Source organism: Phyllopteryx taeniolatus, chromosome 1, assembly GCF_024500385.1.
Source record: "Phyllopteryx taeniolatus isolate TA_2022b chromosome 1, UOR_Ptae_1.2, whole genome shotgun sequence".
Taxonomy (NCBI): domain Eukaryota; kingdom Metazoa; phylum Chordata; class Actinopteri; order Syngnathiformes; family Syngnathidae; genus Phyllopteryx; species Phyllopteryx taeniolatus.
The window spans coordinates 30,293,604-30,310,206 of record NC_084502.1 but is presented as its reverse complement, the minus strand read 5'-3'; the positions used below and the strand labels follow the sequence as shown (position 1 = coordinate 30,310,206).

The 16,603-nt window shown below is 39.6% G+C and overlaps 1 protein-coding gene across 1 annotated transcript in view; it reads right to left on the bottom strand.

The window, feature by feature from the left end:
* sort1b (sortilin 1b) overlaps positions 1–15,582 on the bottom strand; it is a 59,022-nt gene extending 43,440 nt beyond the window's left edge. The window contains exons 1-6 of the mRNA XM_061788036.1: positions 14,983–15,582; positions 6,815–6,874; positions 5,204–5,277; positions 5,023–5,125; positions 4,733–4,894; positions 4,336–4,409 (exon numbers count right to left, since the gene is read on the bottom strand). Coding sequence (XP_061644020.1) covers positions 4,336–4,409; positions 4,733–4,894; positions 5,023–5,125; positions 5,204–5,277; positions 6,815–6,874; positions 14,983–15,240 — 731 coding nt within the window. The 5' untranslated portion in view covers positions 15,241–15,582. The remainder of the gene's footprint in view (positions 1–4,335; positions 4,410–4,732; positions 4,895–5,022; positions 5,126–5,203; positions 5,278–6,814; positions 6,875–14,982) is intronic.
* Positions 15,583–16,603: the final 1,021 nt, after the last annotated feature.

Here is a 16,603-nt window from a genome sequence, read left to right as displayed (position 1 = left end):
ATTAGAAGTAGGGCTGAACGATGGGAAAAATGCTTAATTGCAAGTTTTTTTTGTTTGTTGCATTTAAACAAATGTCGCGATTGCGACTTAGCATGCGATGCTTCAGTAGGAGGTTTGTTATCTTCAGCATAATTCACTAAACAAGAAAAAATATTCTATAGTGACCAACACAAAATTTGATATAGCCAATAAATAACTCTTTCCTGTAGGCCAGGCCTAAAAATTATGATGAATTGATATGAAGAAAGAAAAACCTTCCTTCACAGTAGAATATTGACTTACCGATTTAACTTCATGCCTTGTAAAGATGTAATACTGTATAATGATGCTCGTCAGGAGCAATACCACTGTTGTCAGTGTTAGCCGAATATAGAAATGAAGTGGAGACTGACACTTTTCATCACCCAGACGTGCGCATAAAAGCAGTACAAATGGTACACTATATTAAATTTTAATTTATGTTCTTGTGAAAAAGTAAAAGGGTTGAGATAATTCACATATTTGAAATCCTCAAAAAGGATCTTAAAGACTATACAGATTGATTCATTCATTCATTTTCCGTACCGCTTATCCTCACTAGGGTCGCAGGCGTGTTGGAGCCTAACCCAGCTATCTTCGGGCGAGAGGGGGGGGTGGGGTACACCCTGAACTGGTAGCCAGCCAATCGCAGGGCACATAGAAAAAAACAACCATTCACACTCACATTCACACCTAAGGGCAATTTATAGTCTTCAATTAACCAACCATGCATGTTTTTTTGGTATGTGGGAGGAAACCGGAGTACCTAGAGAAAACCCACGCAGGCACGGGGAGAACATGCCAACTCCACACAGGCGAGGCCGGACTTTAACCCGGGTCCTGAGAATCTCTAAGGCAGATGTGCTAACCACTAGTTCACCGTGCCGCCAGACTATATACAATTTTCTGAAATTTAAACTTTTGAGTTAATATGAATATATGAATATTCTAAATCTTTGGTGGTAAATATTACTACGCTAACTTTAATTGTTAGATCATTCTAACAGATTTCAAAAGCAGGACACAGTAGTCTAAATTACATAACCCAAATGATTAGCTAGCTATGCCCAGGTTTGAGCCACAGTCGCCGCCGCTTGGCCAAAGTGGGATTAGCAGCTTGTGCTTGATGAAGAAGGCAGCGAGCTAGCTGCGAGAACTAATGTGAATTGCAGGACAGTTTGACCATCGACACTTCAAACATGCGTCGCTGTAATAAATATGCATACTTCAATTCGGCCCCAAGCCGGATCGGGTCTTGTCTTCCCCGATACGCCGCTCCCAGCAGCTGGGAAAGCCAGTGGACCTCGACTGATTCGAAGATTCGAAGCATTTTACGAAGCGGGGGGGAACTAAACCATTAACAGCGTTCACACACGTCAGAATAAGCGCGCAGGCAATTTTGATTCGCCAGCGTGGTGAAAGTGGTCAATATTCACTTCACCACATCCTGTTTCAATTAGCCACTGGCGAGGTGGCGAATGGGCAGCGTGAACCCTGCATTTGCACCAAAGCTCTATCTTCCTGGCTGATGTCTTGAGATGTTGCTTCAGTATTTCCACATGTTCCTTCCTCATGATGTCATATATTTTATGAATTGAACCCGCCAGTGCAGTATTTCAAAATTGGGATGGTGTTCTCATGCTTGTAAGCTTCCCTCTTTTTCCTCCAAACATAACGAAGCTCAATATGCCCAAACAGTTCCATTTTAGTTTTGTCAGACCACATTTCTCCAAAAGGTCTTTGTCCCGATTTGCAAACTGTAACCTCTCTTTTTGATGTTTCTTTTGGAGTAAAGGTTTCTTCCTGACTGAGTGGCATTTCAGCCCATGTCGGTACAGTACTTGTTTCACTGTGGATAATGACACACGAGCAGCTTCAGCCAGCATCTTCACAAGGTCGTTTGCTTTTGTTCTTGAGTTGACATACATATTTCAGACCAAAGCACGTTAATCTCTGGGACACAGAATCTGTCTCCTTCCTGAGTGGTTTGATGGCTGGACATTTCCATTGTGTTTACACTTGCATATAATTGTTTGAACAGATAAATGTGGGACCTTCAGGAATCTGCAAATTGCACGAACTTGACTTGTGCAAGTCCACAACTCCCTTTCGGATATCTGCAGATTTTTTCTTAACTGTTAATTTTTCCCCTTTTGCAAATAACAAAATACTCCCCAAATTAGGTGCCTGGAACTCCTATAGGTAAAGCTTGAAATGGGAAGAGCCATCTTTATTTAATTGTACTAGCCAATTTCCTGAAATCATCATTGCCTCTGATTTATTTTGTTAGCTGATTTCTTTAGACTTTCCCATGATGTTACACAAAGAAGCAGTGTGTTTCAAGTGTACCTAGTTCAAATAAATCTACAGGTGTGTCTCTTAACGCAAATGTTGTCAATAAACTTAAACTCAAATAAATAAATCAGAAACTTTCCAAGAAATTACATCAACATCTGGGTATTCCCCAAATTGTTTAAAAGGCATAATCGTAGTGTATGTAAACTTCTGACTTTGAAGTAACAGTCTTAAAAAGGAAAAAATAATAATAATAATTCTCTCAATATTCTGGAGTTCAGCAAATGGATATAATTTTAGTAACCCTAGTTGACCAAAAGAAAAAAAAAAGGAAAAGTTGAGTCTTATTTCATGTCTTGACAGTGAGAAAAAGCATGTGTCTTTCAGAGTGCATTTACTCGTAAACAACTGGTTTCTACTGTACTTACAGCTTTAATAATCATAGTAGAGACACAGAGGGAATGATATGTGTACGTATATACATTTATTATTAACATTTATTTTAAATATGTGTGCTTGTTTTCATGTGCTTGACTGACTCAACATTAGCCGCTAGCTTGAAGAAACGGCTGCTAGTGAATGTTATACTACTTAGTGTATAAGGAAGTGCTTCCGGAAAAACAAGTCGGGGCTGCTTGCCAAGCTGATTTTACTGCAAAGGTGTAACAACAAGGAAAAGTCCCAGGATAATTGATGTGACCTTGTTTTGTCTCATGTAAGTATTGAGAGTTATCAAGTTGGGTTAACTAGGGCGTGAACTACATTTTATATAAAGAGCTTAGTGTCAGGAAGTGATTGACTTGATTGTGAATAGAACAACACAACACTTCTTCACTCTTGCCTCATCTACACGAACAGAAAATTAAACGTATTATGTATGACTTTTGCATGTGTTATATCAAAACAATTGTGCATCCAGAGTGCCGACCCACCCATCAAGTGGGAAATTCAACAACCAAGTCAATCAATCTTTTGTTAGTTGCCTATTTTAGAAAATCTGTCTGCGAGTGAACCATTCTAAATATATTTCACATAAGATCCACCCTCACACAGAATTTCTCTGCTCCTGATTTTGCAGCTAGGCTGGGCAAAGATTAGACGGATTTCCTGTGTGCATAAATTCCTTATCGTAATGATCAGACAAAACGATTCTCTGGTTAAATTACAATTTAGACATCTTCAACATATTTTCCACAATTTAAGAGTTCTCAGGTGTGACAACTTCGCTGAACATTTAGAGTATGTGCTACCATTTATCAGAAGCTAACACTGATAATGCTGTTGGCTTAACTGTACCAACACTGTGTCTGATGGTCCTTAAAATCACCTTGTAGACTGTGAAAAGTGAAACTACGTATATATTTGCTCCTCTCCTGGTACAGCTACCAATAGCAGTCTTCCTTGCCATTACGATTTACTTCTATCCCCTAACATTTTTCACTGTGCGTAAATGCAAAAAGTAGAGTTTAATGAGTTACAGATTTAGGTCAAGCGCTAGTGCACATAATTTTCGTGTGTGACCTCACGCTAGTTTGTGCTAGTGAGCTATTTAGGCTGGTGTGCTAGCTGATACAATAGATGAGCCTCATGTGGCGGTAGTTTGTGTTAAATAATTTAACTACTGAATACAAATATTTATGTAACATGTTTATGATTGTGTACATGCTTGATGCTTTGCTGATAATTCTTGGTGTTGTTACAGACCACAATAAATACATCGTACCAAACAGAGTAGTAGTGAGTGTTCTTTAACTCTGGACCTCGCCACTCTAAACACGTGAACTACTAGAGACATAATATAACCCTTTTTTTTTTTTTTTTTTTTTTTTTTTTTTTTAATCCTATGTGGCTTCCCGCCATTTTTGTAAGATCTACAGGCAATTACAAACCCGTTTTAGGCAAGGTGTAAATTACTCGCAGATTATTGCTATTCGTGACAGGGCATATCCCCATTGAATAGCAGTCATTTAGTGTATGTCCACTTCAATGTTGAGGCTTGTTGACAAGAGGCCGGTCTCTCACCATTTCACCATACACACCATGTCATGGACCTTTTTCCAATTGCGGCCAAAATCCTTCGTCAGCCACAGCTCTTTCTGATGACAAAAAAAAAAAGGTTCAACAGCTGTGCAGCCGTTGGCTTCTCAAGAGCTCAACCAGAACTAGGACTATGTTAATAAATGTACTCTATGTCAACACTTGACTGATGATTGACAAGCAAGCGTTATTGCTGCAATAAAAACCAAAGAAGAAGAGGTAGGCCAGACGTCCCAAATGAACCACACATTACATCACTTACAATCCATGCATGTATCAAAACAGATAATAGTCTGCATTTTTTCACAATTTCAAAGAGTTCCCAAGTGCCAGTTTTTCCATAATATATCCCCTCTAAACCAGGTGCCCATTGCCTGCTTACTTTGTTGCTGAGGCCCAGCAGCACATTGGAATTCTCGGGATTGTATGTGATGACTGAGAGTGGGTTGAAGGGCAGCTCCTGGCGGGTGAAACTCTTTCCAAAGTCGCTCGAGACAAAGATCCGAGAGCGGTGACCACCGGACACCTCACCTGTCAAGATCACCTAACACAGTATGGGACAAAATCCAAACTGATGTATCCACACAGATTTCACACCGGAAAACAACCTCTGTAATATAAAATGTAGTTCATGCCCTAGCTAACCCAACTTGATGACTGCGCTTCACTCACTTTGCCAGAATTTTCAGGGCCGATAGCAATGCCAAACGACGATCGGATGAAGGTGTTGTTGATGAGGTCAGTGACATCCAGGAAGGACTTGCCATAGTTCTCGCTGGAAGATATCAATGTACCATCAAATCAAAGAGCAACTCATTGTATCTGACATCAGATGGGACAGCATTACAAATACCTTCGATAGAGTTTAGACTGTCCAAGTTTGATCATGAAGAAGGGAACCTGAAACGTGGTCAAAGCTAGGATGACCTGCCACAAGAAGGAAAAATATAGCATGGATTTGGGCTGGGTAATTCATCCATTTTATTCATTACTTTGAGTTTGCTTGTTAGGGCAACTTAGATTGTTAGATTTCTTTTTATTGACTTTTGCGAGTCCTCTATAGACTATTTTTAAATAAGCGACGAGCAACTTTAATTCTCGCTAAGAAACAGACAACATGAGCGAAAGGTTCAAAGCCACAGCAAACTATATAGATTAAAATAAAATTGTCCAGAAATATAAACAAATTAATCTATATCATCAGATTAATATTAAATTTACTTATGCTTGAATGTATGACAGTTAATGATAAAATGGTACTTAAAACATTGCCCGTAACAGCTACAGTGGCTGCAGCAATGTGACAATATCCACTGCTAATGTTAGCTTACTCTGTTGCTGTGTCTAAGCTGTCTGACTGCTGCAGTATTATACTCCACAAAAAATGACAGTCTATCAAAATGTTTAGTCTGGTTGAAATGGTCCCCACAACATGAGTACAACACAGCAAGTATTCTGAAAATTGGATGCTGAGTTTTTTGTGTCGGAAGAATTTGCTTTTTGGGGAACGCTTTTCTGTGACATCACCTATAGAAAATCTGGTCATAAAACGCCAAATTCGATTAAAACAGTAAAATATTATTTCTAAACATATATCATCAACAGTCTTATTTCATCTGCTACTTAGGGAACCCCTTCTCTGATTGACTGAGTTTCAGTTAAAAATATCCACCATTAGCTCATACGGGCTGAAATTTACGAGACAACAACGCATCAAAATTACTCTTGACGTTCCTGATGACATGATTCGCCCTCAAAACGCAATTTAATAAGAGCAAATGAAACATTATTGGTAAGAAGAGCAGTGTGGGCAGTAGAATAGGCCGTATACATCAGAAATCAATAGTTTTTTCCTGATTTAATTTCGTATGGAGGATTTTAGGGCCATTTGAAGTGATCATTGCATGCTTTGAAAAAGATGGTGGCCACTTGTCACGTTGCTAGTGGGAGGAAAATGTAAGTGAACCCTTTGGAATTTCTTACAATTCTGCATGAATTGGTCATAAAATATGTGGTTGCTCTTCATTTAAATAAGAATAAAGCGAGTCGGTTTTAACTAATTCCACACAAACAATGTTTTTTTTTCTTCTTTTTTTATTGAAAATAACGTGTAAACATTCTGGACTACCTCCAAGAGTAAGTAGGTGCGTAGCTGAGAGGGGAGGAAAAAAATGTAAAAAAATAAAACCTTTTTACTGTATTTTTAAGGGTGCAGCAATGTTTGAAGATGTTTATAAGCATTTGAAACAACACAAAACTGTTTTGGGATCATTGTAGTGTATTTATGCTTTAAAATATTCATATAGGCACTTTATCACAAATTATATAACTTTAAGGGGATGTCATTAATGCACAGAAATTCACAAATAGCGGCCTAGCTCAGTCCATATTGGGGTCCACTGTACAGTAAATGTACAAGTTACACACAGTAAAACAACAATTGTTTAGGTGACGTGACACTTACCCCTGTACCATCTCCAACCCAGGCCAGTGACACTGATCCACTCAAGTCATTGAAAGTATGCTAAAAAAAAAATTTTAAATGAAAAGCACATCATCAGAACAAATCACAATAAAGAATGAATTAAAGCTTGAATGAATGACTGAATAAATGTACAGGACCAGGCACTCGAAACTCCTTTTTCATTGTCAATTCTCCAAATTATCAAGGTTAGTGATAAGACAATGGCTATTTCTGACTTGCGTACATATTAAATTTAAGTTGAGAAGTAGTTACTGTAAATATTCCTCACTAGACACTATTGGGCATGTACATATGCAAGGTTGCCCGGAGGGCTGGTGCGGGGCATGGGCATGTGGCCAGCACTCCGGGCTTCAGCACATTTGTGCTGTTTCCTGGTCCAGCTGCCATACTCCTCTGCTCTGCCAGTCCTCCAGTTGTAATGCCTTATGCCCTCATCATCACAACATACCTGTTCATAAATGCGTGGGGGTGTTCATAATAATGCATAAATTGTAAGATTTTTCTAAGGTTATCGTTAGTACAAAACCTTCAGGCTTCTGCTAGAAAGAAAACAAAATGCTCGTAAAAGCCTACTACAACATCTGAAATGTATTTGCGGTTAATCAGAGGCACTGTAAAGGTCAGAGGACAAAGATGTTAATTTTCTTGATAACTCTAGAACCCCTTTACAAACCACATCTGCCAGATCGAAGTGTTTATATAGCTGATATACAGCAGTAAAATCGTTTTTTATAAAACCGGTTTTCCTACGACCATCAGGACCTTAACTGCCAGCAAGAGAACAAAATCTTGCAGCCGCCATGGTGCAGCGGCGAAGCGGCACAGACAAGGGGTGAGGATTTCCTTATATATACACCTACGACTCTATTATGGTTATTATGCACTGGGCCATAGGAAAAAAAGGACCCACACAGTACTTTTTAGTACTGTCATTTGTACTTTTGCTAATATGACAAATCAACAGACAGGGAAAAGACTTTTCTGTGCAGCATGTTATAAAGCTACTCGAGCGAGGCGTACACAATATATAGGAATACTGCATACTATGTAAAAGCTTGTGCCGTGTCACTGAAACACATATGAATATATAATACGTATAGTCGTGCTCAAAAATATTGGCACCCCTGGGGTGCCATTATTTCTAGCCATGACTGTATAAAAAGACATGCTTTTTTTCCCCCTCAACTGTCTGACCCCATGAGCATGCCTGTTATATTTTATTCATGACTATGTTTCTCTCGACAAGTGAGGATGCTGGAGCGAGTAAATTAGCTGCGTGCTGCTTCCCATTTAACAAGACTTTGAATGTGATTGGTTAATTCTGAATACAGCCACATACTAACTTATAAGAGCGTGTGCACACATGTGCAACCATATTACATCAGTTGTTTGTTTACTTCCCCTCTTGAAACATTTTTTTTATTTAGATGCACAGGTTATAGGTCACAATGGTGGAAAACCTTTTGAGAAGAGTTATCTTCGTCTAATTTTTTCATTTGATGGGTTGCATTGACCTTTTACATCCACTGTACATTTCAGGTATTGGCATTGGCCGGCCGCATGGCACACTCGGAGTGGCCCCTCAATTAATTTTACAATTAGTTTTTTTTTTTGGGGGGGGGGGGGGGGGGAGAGTTTAAACATTTGGTAGAGGAAACGTGAGCAGCAGCACACTTGACACCCTAGATTAATTGTTTTTAAATGATTACGTTTCCTCTACCATAACAGAGCAGAGATTTTGGTTGTAATAACACCATTCACCACTAGAAAGTAGACTGATTACTATAGCAATGCCATGATGAAATTCAGCAGGAAGCGACAGTCATCATAGATATGAACACCAGATAGGCCAGCATGTTTTAGCCGCCCAGCTAACCGACATGCCTACATGGCAGCCATGTTGGGTAGGTCAAGGTTTTCCATTGAAGGCAATGCATGGACACTGAAATTCCCCTTTTTGTCAGTGCCAAACAGTATGCTATCAATACACATTTGGAAGGGAAAGAAAAAAAAAAAACTATATATTTTTTTTTTATGCATTTGTTTTTTTTAAACATGCGAAAGGGACACCCAGTTCCCTCGTAATTGTACGCCGTTATACGCAACCGTATGCAGCACAATGTACTTGCATCCTTGGCCTAATGGTTTTCTTGCGTCCACGCACATAGAGTGCACTGACGATGTTTACGTCCCTAGCTTAGCATCACCGTCGGCACGGAGGTCAAAATGGTTGTGTTGTATCTATCAAAACGTATCTGTGAGCGTAATGACGTAATGGCGTAAAGCTGCGGTAAGAGAAAACTCAAAATTATGGTCCCATGTGGCCCCCTTTCACTGATAAAAAAATTGTGGCCCCCGCCATCCTTTAAGTTGCCTATGCCTGGTATACCTGTTCTCCAAGAGTAACACCACACGCTTCAAACACTCATTCTCTTTTCTCATGTAAACTTGTTCAGGTGAGGCCAGGTGACCTCTGCAAAATTTTTGTAGCTTGTAAGCATAGACCTCAGATCAAAAGTTTCCAACATGCAACTAAATAACGGCTTTTGCAATGTATAAATGGGAACCACAAGTCTGGATGTCTTCAAGAAGAACAAAATATGAAACTAATAACTAGCACACTGCCGGTCACAAGGTTGCTTCCTTGCAATCCTCTCCAGTCAAGCAGATAGTTTAGAGGAAAAGGCACAATGCAGAAAGCGGGAACACAAACAGCCGATAGAAAACTGAAGAGGTTAAACCGGTTGAGAGCAGCAAAGCGAGTATAGCGAGTTACACTTTTGCCACACAGTACATCGTGGGGATGAAATCCTCAGAGGTGGAAGTAACAAAGTACTTGTACTTCTATTACAGTAACGAGTAGATTTTTCAGGCATCTGTACTTGTGTTTTTCTGGGGCCTTTTTACTTTTACTCCTTACTTTTTAAAAACATATCTGTCCTTTCTACTCCTTATATGTTAAAAATGAGCTTGTTACTTTTAAAACCTTATAAAGTTAGCCATGATGCTACGTGAAACGCAGAAAAACCAGAAACTGCCTTTTTAATTTTTTTTATGTTTTACTGTATATAACTACAACCCCAATTCCAATGAAGTTTGGACATTGTGTTAAACATAAATGAAAACAGAATACAATGATTTGCAAATCATGTTCAACCTATATTTAATTGCATACCCTACAAAGACAAGCTATTTAATGTTCAAAATAATAAACTTGTTTGTTTTTAGCAAATAATCATTAACTTAGAATTTTATGGCTGTAATACGTTCCCAAAAAGCTGGGACAGGTGGCAAAAAAGACAGAGAAAGTTGAGGAATGCTCATCAAACACCTGTTTGGAACATCCCACAGGTGAACAGGGTAATTGGGAACAGGTGGGTGCCATGATTGGGTATAAAAGGAGCTTCCCTAAATTGCTAAGTCATTCACAAGCAAAGATGGGGCGAGGTTCACCTCTGTGTGAACAAGTGCGTGAGAAAATAGTCGAACAGTTTAAGGACAATGTTCCTCAACATACAATTGCAAGGAATTTAGGGATTTCATCATCTACAGTCCATAATATCATCAAAAGGTTCAGAGAATCTGGAGAAATCACTGCATGTAAGGCCGAAAACCAACATTGTCTGCCCGTAACCTTCGATCCCTCAGGCAGCATCAAAAACCGACATCAATGTGTAAAGGATATCCCCACATGGGCTCAGGAACACTTCAGAAAACCGATGTCAGTAAATACAGTTCGGCGCTACTTGAAACTCTACTATGCAAAGCAAAAGAAGAATCATCATCTTTCATTGTCATGAACATGCATGTACACGAAATTTGTTCTCTGCATTTAACCCATAACAGTGAACACATACACATGTTAGTGGAACACACTGGAGCAGGGGGCTGCTGAAGCACCCAGGGAGCATTTCAGGGTATCAGTGTCTTGCTCAAGGACACCACAGCCGTGAGTCCGGGGGATGTTGACAGATGGTCCAGTCGGGGTCTTGAACCTAGGTCCCCCACAGTAGCAGGCGATGATATTAACCATTGGGCCACGGCGCCATTTATCAACAACACCCAGCAATGCCGCCATCTTCTCTGGACCAGAGCTCATCTACGATGGACTGATGCAGAGTGGATAAGTGTTCTGTGGTCCGAAAAGTCCACATTCCAAATTGTTTTTGGAAATTGTGGACGTCGTGTCCTCCGGGCAAAGAGGAAAAGAACCATCCGGAATGTCATGGACGTAAAGTTCGAAAGCCAGCATCTGTGATGGTATGGGGCTGTGTTAGGGCCAATGGCATAGGTAACTTACACATCTGCGAAGGCACCATTAATGCTGAAAGGTACATACAGGTTTTGGAGAAACATATGCTGCCATCCAAGCAATGTCTTTTTCACGGACGCCCCTGCTTATTTCAGCAAGACAATGCCAAACCACATTCTGCACGTGTTACAACAGCGTGGCTTCGTAGTAAAAGAGTGCGAGTACTAGACTGGCCTGCCTGCAGTCCAGACCGGTCTCCCATTGAAAATGTGTGCCGCATTATGAAGCGTAAAATACGACAACGGAGACCCCGGACTGTTGAACAACTGAAGCTGTACATCGAGCAAGAATGGGAAAGAATCCACCTACAAAGCTTCAACAATTAGTCTCCTCAGTTCCCAAACGTTTATTGAAAGGCGATGTAACACAGTGGTATACATGACCCTGTCCCAGCTTTTTTGGAACATGTTGCAGCCATGAAATTCTTAAGTTAATGATTATTAGCTAAAAACAATCACGTTTATCAGTTTGAACATTAAATATCTTGTCTTTGTAGTGTATTCAATTAAATACAGGTCAAACATGATTTGCAAATCATTGTATTCTGTTTTTATTTATGTTTAACACAACTTCCCAACTTCATTAGAATTGGGGTTGTATTTTGATAGTACAAATTAATGATTGTCTTTTCATTTAAGCCTACCTGATTTTTTATTTTTGTTTGTTTTGTCCATTGTTGCCCCGACAGCTCGCATGCTAATCATCTGAACAGATACAAAAATCTGACGATATGTATTTTATAGCGGTGCAACGATTCATTTTAGCAAAAATTTAATTTGTATCACGATTCGTGGTTGCCGATTCCATTCAAAGACAGTATTGGTTCATTTAGAACGATGCAATCCAGTGGCTGGAAATAGATTCAGTAACTTTTTAGCCAAAAATTCATCCAGTGTGACTGTGAAATAAATCCCTGCATACTGGACACTGCAGGTGAAATTTCTTATATTCTTGTTGTTTTCTTGTAAGGGAATCGGGTAAAAACTAATTATGGTCATTAAATATAAAGATTTTCCGAATGTACTTCCTTTTATGTCTTATTGTGTACTGTAATGTATGTATTTTCTAATGGACTATGGAGACAGCTTAATAAAAGTTTATTGATCGATTGTATTGCTTATCAATAAAAGAAAGGGGAAAACAGCAACTTATTGTTATTTATATTATTGCAGCTATAATTTTACTTGTTGGGCTGTTTTTTTTCCTTGAAAAGAGATGTTTAATTGGTGTTAGAATAATGAGGGTATCCTTAGAAAAATATCTCCACTGTAAGAAGTCCCTTCCTGGACCCTAAGTTTGAGAATCCCTGTTATAAACTGTTAAATACCAATAGCTAGAAACAAGGCAATGTGAGGTCAGTTTTCACGAGAAAAATTTTTTTAGGAGTCGTGTTAATAAAACAGAGGGCTAAATAAATAAACAAACCTGCTCTTTGTAGCACAAACGTGAGCCTGAAACGTTCTTACTAGCCTCCTCCTCATCTGCCATCCACCAGACAGACCAACGTCTCAAACATCAAAAGTGCTTAAAAAAACAATACACACACACACATGCTGTGGTGTCTCTGACGAGATGTGGGGCGTAGAAAGGGAAATGAAGAAGAAAAGAGACGACAAAGAAGACAGTAGCCTTGACAGTGATAACTGCCTTGAGCTAAATGAAAACTCAAGCGAAGTAAAAGGAATTACAAGCGTTTATCTTGGAAATACAACAAATACACACCTCCATATAAAACCTGCTTTCCTTAAATCCAATGTGTTGTCTCCTAATATCGATACAAGTGATTGATTACCTTTTAAAATGATTTAAATTTATATATTTACGTCCGGAAGTATAACTTGCCGGGCACAGATCAATCCAGTTGGATGGTAGGAATATAAATCGATACATCGTCATAATGAATGAATCGTTACACCACTAGTATTTTATTATAGGGTTGAAAACTGTCGGATTTACTGTTTTACTTAAGTAGAAGTGTGTACTTTTGTACTTTAAGTAAGGGAGTGGCTGCAATACTTTTACCAGAGTTGTTTTTTGCACAAGTATCAGTACTTTTAAGTACTTGTACTTTGACAGATACTGTTTGGTACCTGCAATTTAGATGCCATTTTAGGGTCAATTAGCCTGCCTGCGCTGTACAAAGTGTACTTGTATCAGAGCAGCTGACTTGCATGTTAAGAGTATCCACACACTGGTACAATATGTCATGATAATTTGATTTTTTTCCCCACCCTTGATTTTGGCACCTACAATGCTGGCACCATTTTAGGGCCAGTAAATGTAGCTGTACTGCAGCTGCTAACTTACATATGGCGGTGTATTGAATCGGTACGCCTATTAGCCGTTTTTTGTGCTCAGGCCAAACCCAGGTCGGATATAAAAATATAGCTTTGGTGTCATCTGGGGGGGATATTGGTGCCATGAACCTATGTTGAACTGAGGGGAGGAGCTTTATTTAGTCTGGCCATAGCTTTGTCTAATATAAATAATAATTGCTTTGCCGCCATCTTGTCATCATCTATAGACTCCCCCTGGTGGGCTGTAAAAGATTTACTGCCCAAAAACAGGTCAGTTGTATTCAACTTTTAAGTGCAACACATTTACATTGGAGCTTTATTAACTTTTTATACATTAGGTACAACTTTTAATTAACTTCTACATGCAATACATTTTAATTGTATCATTATTTACATCTCTTTCTTTGTTTTCCTATATTTTAGCCCAATGCTAAAGTTAAAACTATGCATAATGTTACAGTGATTTACAATAATATCAAGGATACTTTTTAGGAATTAAACATCTGTTTCGTTTTTGATTAACACTATACTATTGTATTTTGATGTTGCTCATGATAGGGTTACTTGGAGAAGTATTTCATTCGGTGGCACTTTGTGTAAAGAGGTTGAGAACCGCTGCTATAGGCAATTACAAACCTTTGTGTGTATGTGTGCGGCATTTACACTGGGCTCTTTGCTATTCGCTCAGTCCCAATCCACCGCAACTAACGGGAGCTTCAGGATATTTTGTCCCATGTGTAATGCAGCCACATTTTGGGGCCAATTAGTGTACCTGATCTCCAGCTGGTAATTTACATGTTGGTGATACCGTATGATAGATCACAGTACAATACCGCCCTTTGTTTTTTGTTTTTTTAATACGGCTGCGGTTGTTGTTAAAGTGCTTTAAAAATAAAGTTCAGTTGAGTTGAGATATATTGCGATACCGATATTTTGCCCGACCACTTCAACTGTTTGGTGCCTCCAATTAGTGTACCTGGACCTTGGCTGCTGTATCGATACAGTACGATATATCGTGTTATCGTGTAATGTGCAATATCAATATCGTGCATGCAGGATACATACAAAGCATATTAAGTTTCTTTGCATGGTAAATACATACCGGGTTGAATTAATTCATCAACATGTCGGAATATATTCACTGTCACTACAATACTTTCCTTTTGCACTAGTTGTATGGCTACTGCTATGTCAAATTGGACTACATCCATATTTTTATTTATTACTTGCCAAACCCAAAAGGCAACACCTTAAATTAGTCTCTTTTTCTTCCTGCTTAGATGTTTATATTCATTGGGCCCTCCTCACATGCTACTTTTGTATTGTCGTTTTCTCTTTCTTACATTACTGGTTGCTCCTATTTTCCGTTGGGGTAATGGTGAATGTTGCTGCTGTGACAATCTTGGTCACAGGATGAATCAAGTTTCAATCTATCTAACAGTTTTGCACCTGCAATCCAGCCGCCATTTTAGGGCCAATTAGTGCGCGTGCCTACCTGGGCCGTCCAAAGTGTAACTGGAGCGCGGCTGGTAACTTACACAGTGCGTGTTATTGTCCAACTTGGCCTCTTTTCCTTTAAGAGCGTCGCAGGAGGCGTCCGGCGGGTCGCTCCTCTTCTTCACGCCATGCGGCCGAGGGGCCACCGCGGAACTCTTGGCTCGGTTCGAATCTCGAGCAAAAAGCGCCCGTCCGGCCGCTTTGTCGAGGTCCGGGAGATAATGTACGCCGGCTGTCAGAGTTAAGAGGGAAAACAGCAAGGAGCAGCGCAGCGAAAGTCCCATCCTCGTTGCTACCATAGCTCAATCTTTAAAAAAACAAAACCAAAAAAAAAACTAAAAGAGTTTTAAAATATATAAATAAATACAATGTATATTCAAGCCTTGATCGAATTGAAGGTCGGTACGGGCTTTGGCGGTGTGGATGACATCACCAAAACAAGTGCAGCTGACAGCAATAATTTCACGACGTGAAATCAGCCAGATGGGCCATGAAATCTAGGGAATAATGTTTAAAAAAATTAAATAATTGACGATGGTAGCTGAACACCAATGACTGTAACTGGTCCAGTGGACACCGAGCGAGCGGGCAATTGTGTGCCTTTTGGCTCTGTACCTCCGCGCAGTGTAATAAGGATTGCTCCCTGCTCGGATATTACTGGCTAAAGGACGCGCCTCGCTGCACTCTGATTGGCTGCTGTATCGCTTTAGAACACGCCCTACTGCTTCCAGACGGGAAACGATGTATGTAATTTAAGTGTGGCGGCGTTAATGTTTCCCACTAACCCTAACCCACCCTAATCCTAACCTTAGTCCATCCTAAACCGCACCAACCATAGCCATAAACCTACCCATAACAAACTTCTTTGTTTTTATTTCGTACAAATGTGATGCATATTTGGGATGGTCATTTCGTTACATCTGCGTCGCCTGCCCTCCCACGACGCAGGAGCCAATCATGTTGCAGTGGGGCGTATCTTGCCAAGAAACTGTGGGGGAATCTTATAACCCATCCGCGCACCGAGAAGCGATGAGCTGATTGCTCGTCTTTCATCTAACTCCACCCACTTTCTCAATTTGATTGGTTGATTCTGGCTTGAGGGCCGTACCTACACGAGGAAGTAACAATTCTTAAGGCTGTCAAGAGACTTCCATGGTAGGTTGAGAGCAAAGCTGTCATATAGAAAAGAAACCAAAACTGTCAAAAGAAATGTTATATTTTTTTCTTCAACACAATCACTCTTTTAATGTAACGGATTCTACTCTGACAATTCTGACGACATAAAGCGCACTTTTGAATCACGTCACGGTCGTCGTCTTCCCTTATTTCTTTCAAATCATTATAAAGATTACACGCAAAATGTGACGTTTCTTTGATGCATAACCCTACTTTTATGACCCAGTTTTAATTTCTTTTAATTTTATAATACAATACAATACACATAATGGTGGTATAGTGAAGCAGTGGTTAGCGCATCCCCTTGAGAGTTCTGAATTTGATTTCGAATCTTGACTCTGGCCTTTCTTTATGGAGTTTATATCTTCTTCCCATTCTTGTGTGTTTTTTCTGTGGGTACTCCAGCTTCCCACAACATTCCAAAAACATGCATCGGAGGTTCACTGGAGACTCTTGTCCTTAGTATGAATGAGAGTGTTAATCTTT